The 20,541-nt window shown below is 52.5% G+C and overlaps 1 protein-coding gene across 1 annotated transcript in view; it reads right to left on the bottom strand.

Moving 5' to 3' along the window:
- The window catches only part of SIM1 (SIM bHLH transcription factor 1), a 54,262-nt gene extending 36,702 nt beyond the window's left edge, over positions 1-17,560 (bottom strand). The window contains exons 1-8 of the mRNA XM_068408061.1: positions 17,386-17,560; positions 6,494-6,576; positions 5,372-5,461; positions 5,110-5,218; positions 4,900-4,985; positions 3,501-3,700; positions 3,282-3,388; positions 2,220-2,367 (exon numbers count right to left, since the gene is read on the bottom strand). Coding sequence (XP_068264162.1) covers positions 2,220-2,367; positions 3,282-3,388; positions 3,501-3,700; positions 4,900-4,985; positions 5,110-5,218; positions 5,372-5,461; positions 6,494-6,576; positions 17,386-17,560 — 998 coding nt within the window. The remainder of the gene's footprint in view (positions 1-2,219; positions 2,368-3,281; positions 3,389-3,500; positions 3,701-4,899; positions 4,986-5,109; positions 5,219-5,371; positions 5,462-6,493; positions 6,577-17,385) is intronic.
- Positions 17,561-20,541: the final 2,981 nt, after the last annotated feature.

The following is a 20,541-nucleotide window of genomic DNA, read 5'->3' as shown; positions in this document are numbered from 1 at the left end:
AGCCTAGCTCTCAGGCGGCGGGGAAATGCCGCCGTGGCGCAGAACCGCGGTGCGGACGGCGGATCGGTGCGCACCTGCGCAGCCGGCTGTGGCGGTGCAAACGGGCTGCGAGCAAGCTGACCGCGATGCCCCTGGCCCCCCCACCCCCGCCCCGAGCCGCTGGTAGCCACCCTGGGCTGGGTTGCACTGGCGGTGACCGCGGCACTGGTGCGCAGCCCGAGGGGCTGGGGCGGCACATGGTACAACCAGTCCCGCTGCTGGAAAACAGCTCCGAGGGTTTTGTCCGACCGGCCCCCGCGGGACCAGGGTACTCCCTGCTCGCTTTGCTGTGCCAGCCTGAAGTGCTGGTGCCGTGGTAGCCACCCTGGCAAGCAGGGGACAGATCGAGCCAGATCCCTAGAGGACTTTAAGCAGATCCAATGGGATGTTTCGTTTCCACTCCGGTCATTTGAGGTAGAGTTCCGTGATTGATGTTCATTCTTTCGGGATTAAAGGAAAGGGAAATGACCGCTAATCTCAGGTGCTCATAGAGAAACATGTAGCGTTTCTGGTGCAGAAGCACTCTAGCATGCTAATTGCCTTTGGATTCCTTCTTTCTTAGCGTGACGATACACTGACTTCTGCCTTTGTAGTTCCCCGTTCACCTAAGGCAGGTGCTTGGCCTTAACTGAGAAGCATAAACCGCGAAAAATACAGAAAGGGGCTGGTGAAGGGGAAATGGACATAAAAATGTACAGAACAGCTAGAACAGAAGTGGTGATGCCTCTGCTGATCCGCATCCTTGCTGGGTGAATGCCAGGGTGAATACCCCGCCGCGCCCCGCGTCCCTTTTTAAAGCGAATAAAAGGTATTTTCTTTAAAGGGGAATCGCAGTTTACTCCCTACAACGGAGTGCTGACCCAAATGTATGCTTTTTCACGCAGACGCAATTACCCCTGTAAACCCAGCTAAGAGCACGATGCCCGTTATCACTTTCCGTACCAAAGTGATTACGTCCTAGCAATGCAGCGCCGGGAGCCGCATCCCCCTCCCCGCCCCACCAGCCACGCCCGCACACACGACCAGAGCCGTCGCCTCCGTAACCAGCCACTTCATTTGGAAGCACGTCTTAAACTTGGCTACCAAATCATTTGCCACCTGTTCGGGAAGCACATCTTAAACTCGACTAACAAACCACTCGCCACGTGTGCGTGCGTGAAGCCCGCAACGGCAAGATTGTGATGCTGCCATCGCCGCAGTTTTGGGAGAGGGGAGGGAGATGCCTCTCAGATGTTTCCAACACCTACATATGCCTCCAGAATAAAAAATGAGCAGCGGAACAGAGGAATATTCAGCCTCTAACATTAACGAGGTACCGCCGACCTGCCCTGCCCTATGATCCTAATGAAGCATCAGTACTGCCGCCAGCAGCTACTGCCGTGTCCAGAGGAGATGCTAACGGTCACAATGATGAACACCCCAAAACAGTCCGGCCGAGCTTCCCCTCCTTCACTGGGCCTCTGTGTTTCAGTTTAAGCAGCATAGCTAGGGCACAACCTAGCAATCCCCAAATACAAGGAGATGCGTGGAGATAATCCGGTATCTCAGCAGACACTCGATTTTTTTTTTTTTTTTTAAAGTTTAACTGACCCTTCTGGTCACCAACTTTCTTTGTGGTTCACTGTAAGGATCGCTCTCCAAGAACAAAAAAGAAATCTCGGAGCTTTGATAGAGACTCTGGATGAAATTAAGAACTTCAAACCCCAGATTTTTGAAAAGAAAAACAGATGTCCTGTTTGTTGAGTATAAATAACTCCGTACGTGGAAACCTTTTTTTTACCCTGCATTAAATTTTATTTAATGCTGGGTGCATTTAAACTGAAAAAAAAAAAAAAGAGGACTGCAAAATATGTGGGTGACAAACCTCTAAATCTTTTCCCCTCTCGAAAGAGAAAGAAACAGTCAGACGGGAAACCCTTCATCTAGATGAAAGTGTTCAATGTGTTTCCTAGCAGACCTGGCGAGCCTGCCCTGGTCAGCGCGGGCGCGGGGGGGCTCAGCAGCCGCTCTCGGGGAAGATGGGGGGAGAGGCGGGCAGGAGGAGCGGCCGCCGGGCCCGGCCCGCAGTGCTGCCCTCCGCGGGGCGCACGGGCAGGTGCCCGCCGCCGGCTCGGCTCCGCTCGGCCCCGCTCGGCTCCTCTCGGCCCCGCGCAACTTGTAGCGGCCCCGGGCTGACTTACGTGAGGACGTAGTTGACGCTGACGATGCAGTGCGGGCGGGAGGAGCGGCTGTTGTGCACGATGGTGGCGTAGCTCTGCACCCACACCCAGCCGCCGTGCTTGGCCAGGAAGCGGTAGTACTTGGTGGTCACTTGCCCTTTCACCAGCACTGCGGGGACAAAGCGGGGAGAGCCTCAGCGCGGCTTCTGCCTTCGTTTTGATCGGCCCTGGGAAGGGGGCGCACACCCCCCAAATCCCCGTGGGCGAGGAGAGGGACTGGGAACCCCTTAGCATCACATCGGGAAGTAGCGTGGACCGAAACCCCCGTGGGCAAGGCAGGTGGAGACCCCCGGGCAGAGCTGATCTCAGTCCCTGGGAGTCGGGCCGCTCGTTATCAAGGTCTATTCGAGAAGATTGATGGGGCAGGGTGAACACACCAGGGGGTTGAATCCCCCCCAACCCTCCCCGACATATCGTCATCGAGATTTAATTCTGTAAATCTGGCTTTGGGTTTTGTCTCTTCTCCTTACATTCTCTGTAAGGAAACTTACCGGAAATTAATATCCTTTTTATTCATCTATCCGTGTATTAATGTCATCAAGATATCAAAATAGAATAAAGAACAGCTCTCCGAATCGAACTCACTACTGCAGTCAAAATTAGATACACAGATAAGATTTGTGAGACTTAGTGGAAGTGGAACGAAAGTATTTGGATTTCACTGGCATGGCTTTTTGGAGCAAGAAAAAAGGGTTTTTCCTAAACGGAATTTGAAGTGAACTGAGCATCTGAGGTTTGTGCAGGGGAGTTCTTGTCCTGCAACCGGGAGCTGAGGAGGGAAAAATAGCCTTTCATTGCCCATCCCCTCCGTCTCCTTCCTGCCTCCAGCTCGGAGTTGAGTCTCTAACGACTTGCTTCATTAAAACCTGCTGCAGATTTTGCTTATCTGCCCCACCAGTGAGGTGGCTTTTCCCGTTCCGACCTAGAGGCAAATCCTAACAAACCCGAAGTCCATCTGCAGAAGGAGAAAGCGGGGGGCGAGGGGCAGGGTCTCTACGAGAACCAAGGACATAATCTCCTTACACAAGTGATGAGCGCATCGCAGGTGGAAGGTGTCACAGCCGTGGACATGGTGGTAAAGGGTCTTCTCTATCAAGTCCTGGGGCTCATAACCTGTTAGCTCAGCTACCCTGCAAGAGACACAAGTAGCAAATATCAGTGGGTGAGAGGACAAGAGAGGAGGTCTGGGGGAGAAGAAGGGTCGGGCTAGGGGAATAGATTAGGAAATAACCCCAGCTCTACCTGGAATCTAGGAATATAAGCTTCATGTCTAGGCTGGCCCGAAACATGAACATATTGCTGTGGAGCTTGATCTCTGTCACGGCGCTGGGCGGCAGCGAGTGGCCCACGGCGACCAAGCCAACGTTTTGGTAGCAGCCGTCGAAGGGGGACATGTCCAGGCTGTACTGGCGGATCTTCAGGTACCCGCTGCAGTGAATGACCTGCCAGAGACACAGGAAAGCTCGGGGCTGCCTAGCAGGGGGGGAGGGTGTGCTGCGACAGGCGTCCCTCCCCGTCGAGGGGACGCGGACAGACAGCCCCCTCCCCCCGCCCCGTCGAGCAGGCTGATGCCGATGCGGCCGCCGGGTGCCCGGCGTTGCTGCCCCGCGCCCGCGCTCCGGCAAAGCGGCACCGTCTGAGAGTTTTCTGCTCTGCTGTTTGGGTTGGGATTGGGTTTTTTTCCATGCGAGAGTTCAGCACTGATCTAACGCCCATTAAAGTCAACGAGATTTTTTTTTTTTTTCCACTGACTTAAGTGGGTTTTGGACCACCTCCTAACTACGCTTTTATTATTCTTCTAAAAAGGAAAGACGCGGAAGTGCCAAGCCAGTTACAACTTTGTAATGAAGAGTGTATGCGTGTGAGAGAAAGAGTTTACATGTGTGCATATGTCACATGTGTAAGATATGTCTGTTAAATAGATAGAGCAGACGCAATCCATAGCCAGAATGTATCTTTGGGCATAGATTTAGGTATGTCTCATGAATGTATCCCTGCAGACGACTGCTCTGTACTTCCACCCTTACTTTTCTATTATTAGGGTGTTTCTTCCTGGAGTACGGTCAACAGATGTTCTACGGGACGTGGTGGCACAACATCTGCTTGTATTATAGGTACCCACCACTCTCCGACGTTGTGCAGCTGACACAAAGGCAGGGAGAAGGTGGGAGAGCAGAGGGTGTCCCCACTGAGGAGCCCTGAGCAGAACCGTCTGAAACACGCGAGCAAAACCCTTGACTTGGAGAGCTGCCCCTGAGGCTGACGAGTTACCCAATAAATAAATAAATTAACCCAGGGCTCCCATTGTGTCACCTGACAGCTTCCATGGCACCTCGGGGACGTCAGCGGTTGTGCGAGGTTCAGTTTAAAAAGCAAAATAAAACAAAACAAAACAAAAAACCCACGGGGAGCTCGATTGCTCGGTTTTGTGGTTCGAGCTCTTTAACCTAAACTCCGAGAGAAATTCTGGCTCTGGACCACATGAAAGAGCACCGGGCCGGGACAGCCCCCGCGGGCGGAGGGCTCATCCCCGCCCCCGTCCCCGTTTTCACAGCCCGCCCTGGGTGCTCCGCGCTGCCGGAGCAGGGGCGCGGCAAGGCCGGGCCGGGGGCGGGGGGGGGTCCTGGCGGTGGGCACGCACCTTGTAGCCCCCGCAAGTCAGGCCCGCGTTCCTCTTGGCCAGGACGCACTTCATCCTCAGGAAAAAGGACCTCTCGATCTCGTACTCTGGGAGGGGGGAAAGGCAGAGGTGGGGTGAGCCGAGGGCTCCGCCGACCCTCCGCGGTCCCCTCCGCGCGGTTTTCTCCGCGGCCGCGCAGGCCAAGCGGGGGCGGAGGGCTGTGTTCTTTACCCTGCACAAAGTGCGAGTGGTAGGGCTGATGGGCCGTGAGCACCGCCGTCATCTCGTCGTGGTCGGCGGGGTGGATGTACTCGTAAATGCTATTGCCGGTCAGCTCTACCTGTGAGAGAGGAGAAGGAGGAGGAGAAGGAGGGGGGGAGGAAGGGGTTAATCGCCGGCACCGCTCACCCTCCCCCCGCACGCACCTCCCCTCTCAGCCGGGAATGGGGGTTGGGGGAAGCAGGCATGGGTGCTAGCGGCCCCCCCAGGGTACCTGCGACAAGCCCAGGTGCACCGAGGCGGTCTCCGAGATGTACATGATCTTGCCATCCGGAGCCACGACAAATATGAAACCGTCCAACGTCTGCAGGAAAGGGTTGAGGGGTGGGAAGTATAAACACATCAACAGATAGACAGATAGATCCACCCATGAAGACAGATAGATCCATGAAATACCTGTCCTCAGGTTTATTTTAGCAAACGGACATCCCTGTTCAGGTTGTGATTGTTCAAGAAGTTGGAAGGAAACGGGCAAGTCCTGGACAGGCATCCCTTCAAAGCTTCTGGACACCTGGGATACAGCCCAAAAGGTCCCGGTAATGCAAAGTACCTGTGAAGCATCTAAGAAGAGCTCCTGGCTACACGGTGATTAATACGTCGATCCTAGAAATCCTGAACACTTCTATCAGATCCCAATTGTCACTGGGGGGTTTAGCGTTCGAATGTTTGCTAAGGAGACTTTAAGCGAGCGAGGAGGATCTAAAACTCTCCGTAGTGTAAATAAGGGACAAAAGAATTTATTAGGCACGTTTCAGCAGACATAGACGGGACTTCTGGCTGCGCCGAGAGCAGAACAGGCTCCCAAAGGCCACACAACCCCGCTAAAAATGCGTGGTGACGCTAACAGCTAATGTTCCTTAATATTTCAGACAGCAGTGTGTTTTCAAATTTGTCCTACCTGTTTTGTGTCTATGCTCATTTCTGTGCCTACTGAGCCCAGGACAGCCTCCCCCAACCTGTCTCTAGAGCCTCTCCCTGTTTCTACACCGCTCAGAGGTTCAGCGCATTGCCGGGACTTGTCACCTTGTTAATAATTTGGGGAAAAGTCATGCTCCTGTTCTCTGGTCCCAGAGGACAGACCGGGATATGCTCTTGCTGCAGACCCTGTGTTGGCCAGTGTTGGGGCAAAGGACCCGGAGGGACCAGACCACAGCCCCATTACAAGGCACGACATTCAACCGCGACGGGTCGTATTTCTGAAGTCGTGTCCCCCCCCTGCTTTTTTATTAAACACGTGAACAGTTAAAAATTAGTCAAGGTGGCAATTAAGGGCTCAGAAGAAGGAATGATTTCTTTAATCATTAATACCACATGGCTGTCGTTTCCAGACCAGTACCTGCAAAAGATGGGATCCCAGTTCCCGTCCAACATTATCCAGCGGGCTGGTTCGGCTAGAGTGGCCCCAGGCTTCTCCAAGTCCTGTTTATTTAAGACACACAAAATAAGTAAGGTGAGGAGATGAAAAATTGACTCGTGTTAGTCTACTGGAGAGGAACTTTTTTTCCGCCATTTTTTCGCTTGTATTCGCTCTAAAACATTTATACGTATAATCTTTGGAAAACTAGACATGACTTCGTTGCACAGAGAAGCTTCTTCTGTGGATTTTTTTTAAAAGACCTAACTCGCATGAGAGAAAAATATCAAAACACCTATTTTGAGTTAACGGTGAAGTTCATTCCTAAGACCTAAGTGAAATAGCGTGTCAGGCAAAAGGGCTTTTTGGTGCTGCGTTCGGCTACCGGGAACTGGCTCCTTGAACTTCAGGGAAAGCGCCTTTCTCCCAACGTCACCGAAGGGATCCCGGACAACACCGAGAGCTATTTAAAATGAAAGGAAGGGTTGTGCTGGGGGAAGTCTTTGATGTCGAGAGAAGGATACGGCTAACGTGGCACGACGGTGTCTGGGAAGAGAAACCCCTTGGCGGCGGCCAGGCCAGCGACGAGGATGGGTCCTGCCTGCACATGGGTCCTGCCTGCACCTGAGCCCTGCCTGCGGGTGCCCCCCTGCCCTGCAGAAGGCAGAGCTCGGCCACAACCTGCCTGGTAATTAGCCAGCAGGCTTTGGAGGGGAAGTGATAAGGATGGGCTTAGACCCCCTGCTCGCCAGAGATCACTTCCTAGTTTCATCTGTGACCTCCTGCCTCTCGCTCTCTTCAGGGCCACCGTCCTCTCATCACCTGAAAAGTTTGTAATTACCTGTTTGGGGAGGGAGAGAGGAGCAGCCAGGTGGGACTCCTCCAGCTCTCCCTGAGCCCCGTGTTAAAACGCTTTCCCTTTTAGTGATCCCCACTCAAGACTACGAAAAGCAAACTACCTGTCGCTAAGCAGAGGGCAGTTTCACGGTTGTGGTAAGGCGCTTCTGGGGCGGCCCAGGCAAGGCACTGTCCGTTGGCACGGACCGTCCTCCCTTCTGCCCCACGAAGCCGGGTCTCCGGGATTCACCTCCCACCTCCCCGCTGCTCTGGCAGGCGGGATGGTTCTCTCTGCAGAAGGGACGATCTGCCTCCAAACATCCCCCTCCAGAAATTAAACTCTCCGGACCTGTCCAATGTTTCAGGTGCCGCTTGTTTTCTCCTATGCAAAATGAGGAGGAATAAAAGCCAGATGGAAATTACTCCACCGGAGTAAAATTATTTATGGGCGATGCCTTTTCAGTGTTGTTGCTGAAATAATTTAAACGGAGCAGTTAAAACCTTTTACACTTATGCCATGAAATAAGGCTCAGCCTGACACGCACAGACACTAAGATAAAGTAAGAGGGAGGGAAAAAAAATACAAATCCTGATTGATGGCCGGGGTGCGGATCGCCCGGGGGAGGCGAGAGCCGAGCTGGCGAGGTTTCCCTCCCGCAGGGCGGGCGCGGGGAAGGCAAGACCCAGTTTTCCGGCTATTTCGACGCAAACAGGCGAGGTGGCGACAGCAGGCAGCCGCGGCCATCCCTCGCTATTGACAGGCTTCACCTAGGTGTTTGCCGGTCTAAACAAAGCTAACGATTTCCTCCACGCTGTTTGAACGGGGCATCCCACGGCGGCCCTCGTCCTGCCCTCCCTCCCCACCGCCGAAGCGACGCGCCCCTCTCGTCCCCGCCTTTCCCTCTCTTCTTTCCCCGCTTCCTCGTCCACCTCTTCACGCCAGCTTGTCTTTTCACCGCTTCTACACTTCCCTCCTTCCTCCTTAACTTCACAGCCCTACAGAAGCAAGGGCATCTCTCTGGCCTGGCACCCCTCCCGCAGCCCCAGCGTGTACCCGGTGCCAGGTGCCAGCCAGAAACAGGCTCTTTCCCATTAATTCCTCCACGCCAATTATCGAGGACCCAGTGATATTTTCCTGAGTCTCCCCTCTCTCTCTCCCCGCCCTGCGCCCTCCGGAGCAGGTCGGCCCGCGGATGATGCACGGGGGGCTCCGGAGGCACCTCTGCCCCCCTCGCCAGGACGGAGTGTCATCCCCGACCCCCGAAATCAGCAAGGAGCTGGCAAATCTTGCAGAGCTTCCAGGGAAAGAGAGAAAAACCCGTTGTGTATTTGTTTTTCCCGAGCTCCTCGGAGGCTTCTCTGCTGGGGAGCCAGGACGACCAGTTAGCGCAGAGGTGGCCAAGGTGGCTCCTTGCGACGTCCCCCCCCAACCCGGAGGGAAATCTGAATGACAGGTTTCTGTATTCAGGGCTAAATCTGCGCTCCCCGCCTATGATTTAAGTTGTTTATTAATCGAAGTTTACGGCTCTAATTCTTCTTCTTCTAAAAGGGAAAATAACCCGACGCCGGCGGGTTAATGAACAGCTCACGGGCATTGCAGGTTCACCGCCCCCCGGGAAGGCGGCTCTTCACGGGGCGCTGAATTCCTCGCTGTGGTTCAGGTGGAAACCCCGCGCTGCTGGGCTGTGTCTGTTAATGGTTTATAATTAAACGTTTTCACTTGTCTACCTGAACCCGCTTTTTGAAATCCTGTCACATGAGACGATTCTTTGTACTTCCAAATCGGAGACTATTTCTATTCATTGCCAAGCCCAGCCCCCAAACAGACGGGCTCTCCTGATGTCCCTTAAATACTGTTTTTAAAGATTATACGAGAACACCTCGCTATTAATATTCCTTTTTTTTTTCCTGTCTATTCGCTTTAACATCCAATTTCCTTTTACCGAGGGGGCAAACTGTGATTTCTTGCACTTGACCTACCGCAGAAAACTCTGCAAATCCTTTGACTGTCTATTTAAAACAAAACAAGGAAATCAGCTCTCCCTTTTGCTTCAGGATTACGCTTGGAAACAAGATCTAAAGATTCTCTTGTAATTTGGAGAGCCAACAGCATAATAGCTTTGGAATAGAAACAAGCAGCTTTGTGAGGGGAAGGATAACTAAATCGGTTTTAGGCAAAGGATTTTCCCAGCTAAAGTGGCCGAAGACAAAGCAAAACATAATCTATTTTGGAAGATTTCCAAGATATGCCACATTAACCTTAGCAGATAAAATTTGCTTTCTTCCCTGCATCCCCTCCCCCAACCAAGGTCTGGTTTATCATATTTACATAAGTAGCCTTAGAAGGGATGTATCTATTACGGATTTAAGGAGCTGGCGAGCTCACATTTCATTTGGAAATAGAGACGAAGTTTTACTGTTGCTTAATACTTGATGCATTGTAGAACCATTTCCATTTAAATACCCCCGACCCACGGATTACCTCAATGGACTCGCTGCATGGGTTTTGTAATTTCCTGAAAATGAGATTTCGATTTATAAAACAAGAAACCAATTAGTAACCAAATGAGGCGAAGTAGATCCACTAAAATTGACCTAATCCCACAGGCACCATTTAGGCCAGTTCTTGGTGAATGAGTGATGAGCAACCGTCTAGCGTAAGCTCAAGGCATCATCCAGCTGTGTTATTCAAGCAACAAAAATAAATGGATCGAGCTTTTCTTTCGGAATGAATTTGATACTCTTGACAAAATATAGATTATAGGATGCTACCTAACAATCCCCTCCACTCGAAGATTTTTATTTTTTTTCCTAAGAAGAGAAACAATTTGGGCCACCAGAAAGCGTCCATCGTCAGGAGGAAGAGGAAAAACAACAACAAAAAAAGGCATTTTAGCCAGGCTTTTGCTTAGTTTGCGAACAACAGTCTCGCTCCCTAACAGCATGTGCCGAGACTGCGCGGATCCTGCGCGGAGCGAGCGTGCTGACTCATCGTTTCTCTCAGAACTTCCCAATGGAAAACCACTGCGCTTCCCACATCAAAAAGCATCTCCATCGGTTTCATGGGACAGCTACGCCAGCGAATCCATGTGCAATGCCTTCTCCCCGGCCGTGCCCACCCCCGGCACTGGGCACGCCGGTCCTCACCGGCAGCCTGTCCCCAAAGCCAGGCTCACGGCCGGCGCCACAGCGCTTCGCTGCGTTGGCCCTGTCCTTCCCATCATCGTTTGATTGATGCAAGCTTTGATGCCGGCAGCTAATGGAGGGGTTGGGTAGATATCGTCCCTACCCAGAGGCGATATTGTCGCAAGAAGCTCCTCTGTCCCACGGAACCGGGAAAAAATTCCTCAATCATTTCTAATTTGATATAGGCAAAGACGGAGGAAGGCAGGCGCAGGGAAATGAAACTCCAGGAGCCCCGGGCAGCTCCTTGGCCCTGGCTGATCTCCGGGTTACTTGTCCCTCTGTGAGCATCTGCAACGCAGAACCCATGTCGACCCCCTCCTTTGTCTGGCAATAGCAAAGGGGGGCGGGGGTGGACGGTGGGGGTGGGGTGGCCCGAAGATGCAAGCCCTTATCTACTTTGTGTTGATTTGCCGGCTTTTAAAAGCAGTTACTACGGTTTTGCCAACGGACTATCCGACAACAGCGCAATCCGGATTCACGGTAGCCAAAACAACGGCAGAGCGGGCGATTTGACGTCCCCGTTTAAAAGTCACTTAGTGGAGAGCCCAGCCTGAACTCCAGATCTGCTTCTTTGGGGGGCCAGGCTTTGAGGGGCAGCTACCTCCGGGTGGGGGACGAACCCTTGGGGACCCCCCCAGGGACTTGCCCCTGCGCCCTGCCTGGCCGCACCGCCCGGCGAGGCCCAGGGGCGAGGGTAGGGGTGAGAGGCCTACGGAAGCCGTGCACGCCGGGTAGATGCTGGCTTGGAGACGAAGCCCCCAGAGGCAGAGAGTTTTCTCCTGTTGCTGAGGTTGGGAAGAGGAGGAGGCGCAGGGGGCTCGCCCGTGGGCAACCCACTGCTGCGGGGCTGCGCTGGGCGCCAGCCCACCGGGGCAGCAGCGGGGACTCTGGCCTAAGCCGGGTCCAAGGAGCTCCACCGCGCGTTTCGCTTCCAGGCGCTTCTTAAAACTCCCTCTCCGGGCAGCGGCCGCCGCCGCCCCGCTCCCGGGCTCTCCCCGCCGCCTGTCCGGGCCCGCTGCCCAGGGACTTCTCCTCTCGCTTTTGTTTCGCTGCGTTTGCTTTGCCCTTTTAACAGCCGCTCTCTGCTTATTAAAAATGGAGGAGAGGCAGCTCGCCCGCCGCCCGACCGGCCGCCCGCGCCGCTGGGGATGCTGACCCCGCGGAGGGCGAGGGATGCGGGACCCCCGGCCACCTCCGGCCCGGGGCTCGCCCTTTCCCTGCAGCACCGAGGCAGGCCGGGCCCCGCCAGCCTCCCCCCGCGGCTCTGGGGAGGCCGAGGAGGGGCTGCCCGGGCCCGGCGGGGCTGCCCTGCCGCGGGGGAGCCGGTGGTCCCTCGCCCTCCCGTCCCTCGCCCTCCCGTCCCCGCACACCGGCTTCGTGCAACCGGCTCGGCGAGGCCGCTCGTAAAAAAAAGCTTTACGGCGGCCATGGGCATTTCACCTCCGTGTGCAGCTCGTAAAGCAGCACCTCTCCTATCTCCCCATCGCTCCTCGCTGGCACCCCTGCTGCTTTATACCTCTCCTTGAAGCTGCTCTGGGGAGAAGTGGGGGGCACGGACAGTTTTTTGGGGACAGGGAGGCAGGACAGCCCGATCCCCATCTTCAAGGCGGTCATGTTCCCTCGCTACCTAGGGAAAACGACAAGTCACAGCACCGGCAGTCGCAGGGACAGAAGCTGTACGTCCTAGTCACCGGGAAGGTGAAAGGCAACTGGATGTTGTATCGAGGAATTAGCGTGATTCGATTAACCATTTAATTAAATAGTCTACCGCCAGCGCTCCGGTTTGCCATCGCCTAACGCCTGACAGGGCTGATTTCGCAGTTAATTTAACAGGCGGTGGTTAATGATAACTCAAAATCTCGGCCAAATGAGGCTTCTGTGAAGGACGGGTCGCCGTCGGAGGGTTCGGATGAAATGGCTATGTTTAAAAAAAAATGCTGTTCATTTCTAACTGCCTGCGGATGCCATTAGCAAGGTTTTGTAAAGATTTATTATCTCGGTAAATCACATGTGTTCATTTGAAGCAGAGATAAGTTAGCATCCCGCTTGCTTTATAAAAATAATAATAAGAGGGAGGAAAGGTCCTGTTGACTAAACAAACAACCCTATTAAGAAAACGGTAGTGGAAATAATGCCGAGACTAATTCACTCTAGAAAGAAATACCAGCATTTTGGCACACACGGGGTAACGGAATTGCGCTCTGAAAAGCAAACAAACGGAACCATGACCAAACTGGAGAGAGGGAAAAAAAAATCAGGCACATTTTCGAGCGCCAACTACTTATTCGCTTCTACAGAAGATGCAGATTCAAATAGCCCTTATTCCGAAGAAATCGGGGAGGGAAGGGTTTGCACCAATGCACTGGCGAACACACACTGTTGATATGCAAGTTGAAAAATATCCTCCAACATTAAAACGGTCGTATGTTACTAAGAAGGGAGAGGACACTTCTAAAGAAAATATTTTTTTCCCCACTCATCTCACATAATATTCTTTCTAACACATAAATCTGCTTTTTCAACTATCATGCTAGTGGTTTAGTTCTGCACTTCACATGTTAAGTTCACATCAAAACTGGAATTAAGCAGAGAGGCAGCGTGGAGAGTAAACTGCCGCTTAAATGAGAAAAACTTCTGTAAGAAAACAAACACTGAAACCTAATGCTCAATCATTTCCCTTAGCAGTAAGAAAAACAGCATTAAATCACCTATCCACGTGGGAAACGGATTTTTTTTCCCGCTGATCTCTTCCCCCTTTAAAATAAAACAAGATTAAGGATTTGATTATTGAAATATTAACCATCCTGATTTCGGCGAAAGTTTATGTAAACGGAGCCTCCGCTTTTGTCTCCAAAATCAAACGCCTCTCCGCGCCGAAGCGGTCCGTCCCCAGGAGGACGGAGACGGCAAACCGTCCTTTTCCCTCTCTGTTCGCCTAAGGAGAATAGGACCCTTAAAATATTGCCACCTAAAAAAGAAAAACAAAAACCAAGCAAACAACTATTTATTGTGCCACTTTTTTTTGTTGTTTTTGCTTTTTTCCCCCCTCACTTCACTTTTGGATATTGGCGAGGGTCAGTGAAGAATTACCCCGCTAGTTATAGCAACCGGATCTTTTTTGAAGAAAAATTCTTTTACTCCTTCCACATGTCGGAGATTTTTCTACATATTTTTTGAGGCTACTTTACTTGCCATTAACTGTTTAATGTTAAATTGCAATTTTAGGATTTTTTTTTAAAATGAACGTTAACTCACGAGTGAATTTATTAGGAAGTTCTGCTTAAAAAAAAAATCTTCCTTACTGTCCTCAGCGATTTAGCCTCTCCAGAAGTCATCTGATCACCGAAAACTACTATATGTCTTGTAGGCTCTCTCCTCCGGAGGCAGAAGAGTTTTTTCACTGAAATGATGCAAGATACCTAAGACGCTGAACGCTTTTCGCCCTTGACAGTTTTAATCTGCTGGAGACCTAGTAAAGTGAAATCAGGGGTAGAGAGAACAACCCAGGCGTTGTAATAGCTTGTGAGAATTACACAGCAATTAGGAAAGGGAGCCCGTTGGAAAATCTCTGCTCGGTTTATCAAGTTTATCCGGTGCCACTGATTCGGGTTTAGGTTTCTTGGGGGTGAGACGGACACCGCACCGTGATGGTTCTGTGTGTGACTCTCCTGGCATTTTCCTTCCAGAAAACTCCCTTGTTTCCAAAAAGAACCCGAAATCTACCCACCTTCTCTCTTTCTAGGAATCTTTCAGACGTAAAAATATGCAGACAAATGCACACCGATTCTCTCCGCCTGTACCCAGCCCCGTGTGTGCGCGGCAATGAGGAGTGTATATCCTTCTGTACGTGATTATTTACAACCAGCCCCTACGCACGCACTCTCTGGGCAGATGGAAATTCGCTCTTGTACCGGCTGTGTGAGTTGCACTGGAAGTGCAGCTCGCTCTTACGGCGACAGCTCTTCTCCGTCCTGACTCCTCCAAGAGCTCTTTAAATGTATGACATGACACGTCGCCGTGCTCCCGAGCCTCCTACCACCCATCTCCAGCTCTTTGGCCAGCTCCCCGGGTTTGTCCCGGTGCTTGTATCTCTTTCCTCCCCGGGGAAAAACAAGCAAACAGCCCCCCCCGTTCAATCCATCTGACATCCCTACCCTGCCTCCTCCTTTCAGGAAGGCTTTTCCTTTGGGTGAGTAATTTCCATGGTTGCCACTGCCTGTCCTCCCTTCCCAGCGAAGCAATGACTTCTTTTTCTGGCTGCGGGCACCGGGAGGCCAGGATTGCCCCTCTTTCCCCCCCGCTGCAGCCGGTCGAGCCGAAAGGGCCGGTGCACAAGCACACCCGCGCCAGCAGCCCCAGCGCCCGCTCCTCCCGCCTCGGTCCCGGAGACCCCGCCGACCCCCGAGCTCCCGGGGGAAATACCACCCCGGTCCCGGGCTCGGCTCCCGCACGGACAGACACAGGCGCAGCGCCGGGAGGCCACTCGTGATGAATCGCGGTACCGGCGAGTGCAGGGAAACCCGCGGCTGCGGTGCCGGGCCGGGCTGCCCTCCCCGCTCACCCGCCTCCTCCTCGGAAGGACGTGGGAGGAAGAGGGACGGAACCCGCGTGGGGCCGCGGAGAATCCGCCCGGCGCCACCCCGCGGCCCCCGCTCTCGGGCCTTCGTGCCTCCCCGCCCGCGGCCCTGCGCGGGGATGCGCGGCTCCGGCGGGGGGGCAAGAGGGGACGCGGCGGTCCCGCGTGGATGTACCGCCCGCTCGGCGCCGGGCCTGCTGCGGCAACTCGCCTCGGAGGGGCGAGCCCTTTCGTGCCTGCTCGCTGCCTTTCTTTTTATTTTACAGTTTGCCTTTAATTAGGCTGCGAAGGCTCTGCTGCCTCCAAAGCCCCGCTTAGCCGCCCCCTCTGTCTCCGCGCTCAAATTAGCATCTGCTGCGGCCGGCAGCGGCCCCGGCCCCGGCGCACTTCGCCACACGGTTCCCCAGGGCATTCAAACATCCTGCGCTGCACCGAGGGACGGGGATCAGCTATTCTTCTCTTCCCGTGATTACTCACAGCCTACAAGAAACACCATATGCTTCTTCTGATCAAACAACCCGCTACATAGGCACCAGTAATTGACGAGACCTGCTCGAAATCACGCAGAAAGGTAGCCTACTGAGACCGCAGGAGTTGACAAATCAGTGCTAATAATCCTTTTAGGAACATTGTGGGCATCAGAGTTTGCAATAGCTTTATTTTTATAAAGTATGCGCTGACAGTATAAAGGACAGCTCGGTCTCTTTTGAAACAGAGGACTGCCCCGCATAATGATCTTCAAGGTGGCAGATCACATAGAAGAGGAAAGTGGCTTCATGAAGCCTTTAATTATTCCTTTTTAAAGCTTTCAGGTGTTACAGCTTTCATTTATCTCTTCTTTGGTTCTAAGTGACCCGGAGATATGACACATTAATTAAAGAAACTATCGCAAGATGCACTAGATTGCAAACTACTGCTGTGGGCTTTAGGTACAAGCGTTAATAAGTAACCGTGGGGGGGTACCTCCCGCAGTCCAAATGACTGCTCGATCGCATATTTACTTTTAAAAAGTAAAATTACGACCAGTAGTTCACAGACTTAATCAGGATAAAAAAAAAAACCAAAACAACAAATCCCCCAAAACCAAGGCAAACCAAAACCAGGCCGTATACTCACTCTCGATTTGTAAAACATAGGAGACAGACAGACCGACCTCGGTACAGCTACAGCAAACACAGAGGGACATGTCCATATTACGTTGTTTCTTATGTACACACACTTTTCAACAAAAGACGCAGTGGTTTTTGTTATTAGTTCGGGAAGAAAAAAGCTCTTAATACTTTTTCTTTCGTGCAGACAATCTTTCAATCGAATTGATCAAAACAAAAACTTCGTAAAGTATTTTTTTTTCTCCTACATCTTGTAAAAGCAATAGAGAGAGAACACAGAACTTTATTCCGACTCTCTTAACTTTCTGTTCTGTTTGTTTTTCTTGGCAGCCAGTCTAGAAGCCCCAAGACAGTCGCTTTTAATCCTCATTCTACTTAAAAGCAATACATACTTTAGGACGCTTAAGTCTGCTTTTGCCAGACAAGCGGGACCGTTGCTGCTGCCGTGGAAGTCAACGTGAAGTTTACTGTTTCCTGACTGTCGAGGAGAATCAGGCTCAGACTCGGATGCTGGGCTTGCAGCCTTGGGTGGGCAGGGGGATTGAACAGGTCTGAGTACAAAACGCCTGTTAAAAATTTCCGAGGTCGATTAACGCCCTCAAACTGCCCAAATGGTCCTCAGAGCGAGACACATCACATTCGTGATGCAATGCGGTGTGCTTGGCTTATTTATGTAGGCTGTGCGTGTGTGTGAGCACGCCTGTTCGCGTGTACTGTACCTGCAAACTGCACCTTTGCTCGATACTTGAACTAAGGCTTTAGGACTTTGCATAGACTTATGTAAATATTTACCCGTATATTAACTCCCCCCATAGTACGACTATAAATAGAGGTGAATCGTCCCCTCTTTCGCCACGCACGTGCTTGGCGGGGGATGCACATCTGACTGGGAGACTCGGGGAAAAGAAAACCCGTGTTTGCTTTAGCAGAACACGCAGCAGAGCTCAGGGTCTTTAAGTGTTGACAAAAGCACCGTAAGTCCCCAGCCAAACCTGTCACAGCAACTGAAGGGAAAGTATTTACGACAGAGAAAAGTGACAGCAGAGAGCACGCTGCCTCCGAGCACACCACCCCATGCGATTTACTTTTTTGTTGTTGTTAAGTAAAAGCGACAAGAGACACCTGGATCGGAATGGAAATAGAGGCGAATAAGCATTCTCACCTACCTTCTGGAAAAACCACTCTCATTTTTAAATAGCTGGTGGTGAGTCTGATTATGGATGCTTTGTCCAGCTGAGAGGTGATAGCGGAGGGCAAGGGTAGTAATTTCGCCAGTTCATAAAATTCACTGTTTTCTTTCTCCCGTCTAGTCCGGGCAGCATTTTTGGACTTCTCTTTCATCGTGTATTTTCCCCCCCTTCCTTCCTACAATTTAAACTCCAGAGATTCATCCAAAGGCAGAAGGGGAACTTTCAGCTGCCATTCATCTCTCCGAAGCATCAGGCAGTGATTCTGAGTGCGGCCATTACTCTCAGAAACCGTTCAGTTGAGTAAAAGGCAAACAAGTATTGAAGACCAGAGAGGTGTTCTTAAAAAAAAAAAAAAAAGATATATATATATATATATATATATATATATATATAAAAGCAGAGTCAACCGGTTGCGAAAGGCATTTATCCAATGCAGCTCAGAGACTCCAAGCAACTGCAGGGGGAAAAAAAAGCTAGAAGCTCGCGGCATCAGACAGCAACCCAACGAGGTATTTTTGGCCTTTTTTCCTACTCATGGCGGGCAGCGTATCTCCTCTGAAGAGGGTCATAATAATCCCATTTCTTCCCGTGATCCGCTGTCAGTCCGAGGCCCGAAACGCCCGGCCGTGGGCTGCCTCCCAGGGCGCTGGTGACTTCCCGGGAGCCTCTGTGAAGATAACAGCAGCCCTGGGGTGAGAGAGCCGCTGCACGACGCCGCAGCGGGGCCGCGAGAAATAATAATCAACAAACAGCCTCCGGCGGGTGTAGTATTTTCTCCCACCAGAGGGGAAAGGGGGGAAAAAAAAAAGTATATTTTGCCATCTAGTGCGCCCGTACGGGAGCCTGCCCCGCACTCTCCTCCCACAGCCCTCACCCTGCCCAGCCCAGGTGCTCACGGCACGACCAGAACGAAACCAAATCACAAACAGTCTCCCAGCAAAGGAGTTACCGGCTGCTGTCGGTGCTGGCAGGGCTGCCCCGTCCCCTCCGCTCTCCCCCGCGCTGGCACCGCGGCGGCGGCCAGACGTCCCCGCGCTGCCGGCCCCGCAGACAGGCAAGCATTGCGAGTCCAGGAGTATTTCTGCCTTTTTTTTTTCCTTTCTTTTTTTTTTTTTCTTTTTAATTTTCCCCTCGTTTCGGCTGCTCCCCTCATTCCCCGGCTGCGGTCGGCGGGGGGGCGTCTGCCCCAGCCGTACCTCAGCCAGGGGAAGGCACGCTCTGTCCAGCCCTGCCCCGAGCCGGAATCCCCCCACCCCCAAACCACATTTTTCCAAACAAATGGTTTTTTTTTTTTTTTCTCCTTTTTTTCCACCGGGGGGAAGAGACCCCCAGCATAGCCCCGCACATCACTGCGGCTCCTCGCTGAGGCTGGCAGCTTCTGGTGGGTTGTGATCTTCTTTTTACCTACCTTGAGTCCCTGAGCCCGGCAGCCTGCAGAGAGCTCTCCCGGGGTGAGGAGCCCAACTCTTTAATTGGTTCATTAATGGCACGGGAAAAACTTTGCGCCTGTCACTGCTCCCCACACCGATGGGCAGACAGACATTGCCGCCTCCCCATCCCCTTTATCGGCTCCCAGGCTCTCCCTCTCACATAACGGGGGGGGAAGTAGGGTGGGATGGGGGGGGGGGGCGAGGTTGGTATTAATGAAGGATCCCTAATTTGCGGTGAGAAATGCCTAATAACTTCTTGATGGCTAAAAGCCTTTTAGCACAACTTCATTTCTCTCAGAGCGCCCCCTTCCCCCCCCCCAGTCCAGCCCTCCCTTAATGCCACTCACGGACCCACCTCGCCTCCCATTGGTCGCCACCACCCCGCGCCCGGCCTCCCACTGGTGAAGGGGACGGTGACGTCAGCGCGCCCCGGGCACACCCCTCCTCCTCTCTCTCCCCGCGTCCGCCCTCTGACCTGGCGGCGCTGCGGGGAGCGGGAGGGGGGGGGGGCGTCGCGTGACCTCCCCGCGCGCGTCCCCCCCTCCCGCCCCCCGCCCGTACCTGCCCGCTCCGCTCTGTTGTTTTTTTTTTTTGTTTATTTGGGGGGTGTTAGGTGGGTTTTTTGGCCATCCCGATCCAGGCTGGGCACCGCAGAGGAGCGGCCGAGGTCCCTCGGGACTGTGGGTTGTGAGAGTCGGCAGTTTTACCCCCCCTCCTCCAATTCCTCCCGCTCAAGCAAGTTGTCTTGCGTGGGAGAAATAAGCTGTAGCCACGGCCCCTGTCCCGCTGTGGGACAGAGCGAACTGAGCGGCGGGGAGAGGGGGAAGAGGATGGAGAAAGATTTTAACAAATCTTCTCGATACACGCTGGAAAAAAAACAAACAATCCCACAAACAGACCGAAAAAGAACAAAAAAACCCCACACAAAACACCCCCAATCCTCTTACATCAGGAGACAGGGGCACTTTAGAACTGCCCGCAAAATGGATGTGGAGCGAGGGGATTTCTTTCTTTCTTTCCTAGGGAGTGGGACTATTGCTAAAATCGTTAGTCTCCTGAAAAAAAAAACCAAACCATCAGACAAGGCTCCTAAAACTGCTGGCTCCTAAAAAGATAGAGCAGAAAGAGAGCGACTGCGGGGGGGAGAAGGGTTGTAGAGTCTTCCCTAAAACCATAAGGCACGTTCAAAACCCTGAAATAATTGCCAAACCAGTCGGTGCGAGAGCTCGGCTAAAATAGTTTAAAAATGAAATCGCACTGGCAAGGCGACAGTCGGAATATTTCGAGGAAAAATAAAGGGTCTCGGTTTTCGCAAGAAGAAAAATGTCAACAAAAAAAAATAGCCTTTGAGACACACCGTCCGTTTTGCTCCACGGAGGCTGCAGCTGGAAGCGCAGCTTCGCTGCTTATCACCTTAAATCTCCCTTCGGTTAAAAGCTTTCCCTGTGTTCATTTGGGTAAATAAAGGAATGATGGAAGGAGAGGCATTCAACAACTCCTCTGGGTGTCCAGACGTCTACGAGCAGCAGAGAAATGGATCCACGCAGTCTCAAATGTTCTTTTGATTGTCTTGTTTACCGAAGCGACCCGTTGTTAAACAAACACGAACGCAAGTCATTTAGTGAAGGTATGGATTAAAAATAAAAAAAAAAGAAAAGGAAAAAAGAAAAAGCACCCCTCCCCGCCCCCCCTGTCACGTTGT

Source organism: Nyctibius grandis, chromosome 1, assembly GCF_013368605.1.
Source record: "Nyctibius grandis isolate bNycGra1 chromosome 1, bNycGra1.pri, whole genome shotgun sequence".
NCBI lineage: Eukaryota > Metazoa > Chordata > Aves > Nyctibiiformes > Nyctibiidae > Nyctibius > Nyctibius grandis.
The sequence above is the reverse complement of the archived record's forward strand: the minus strand, read 5'-3'. Positions and strand labels throughout refer to the sequence as shown.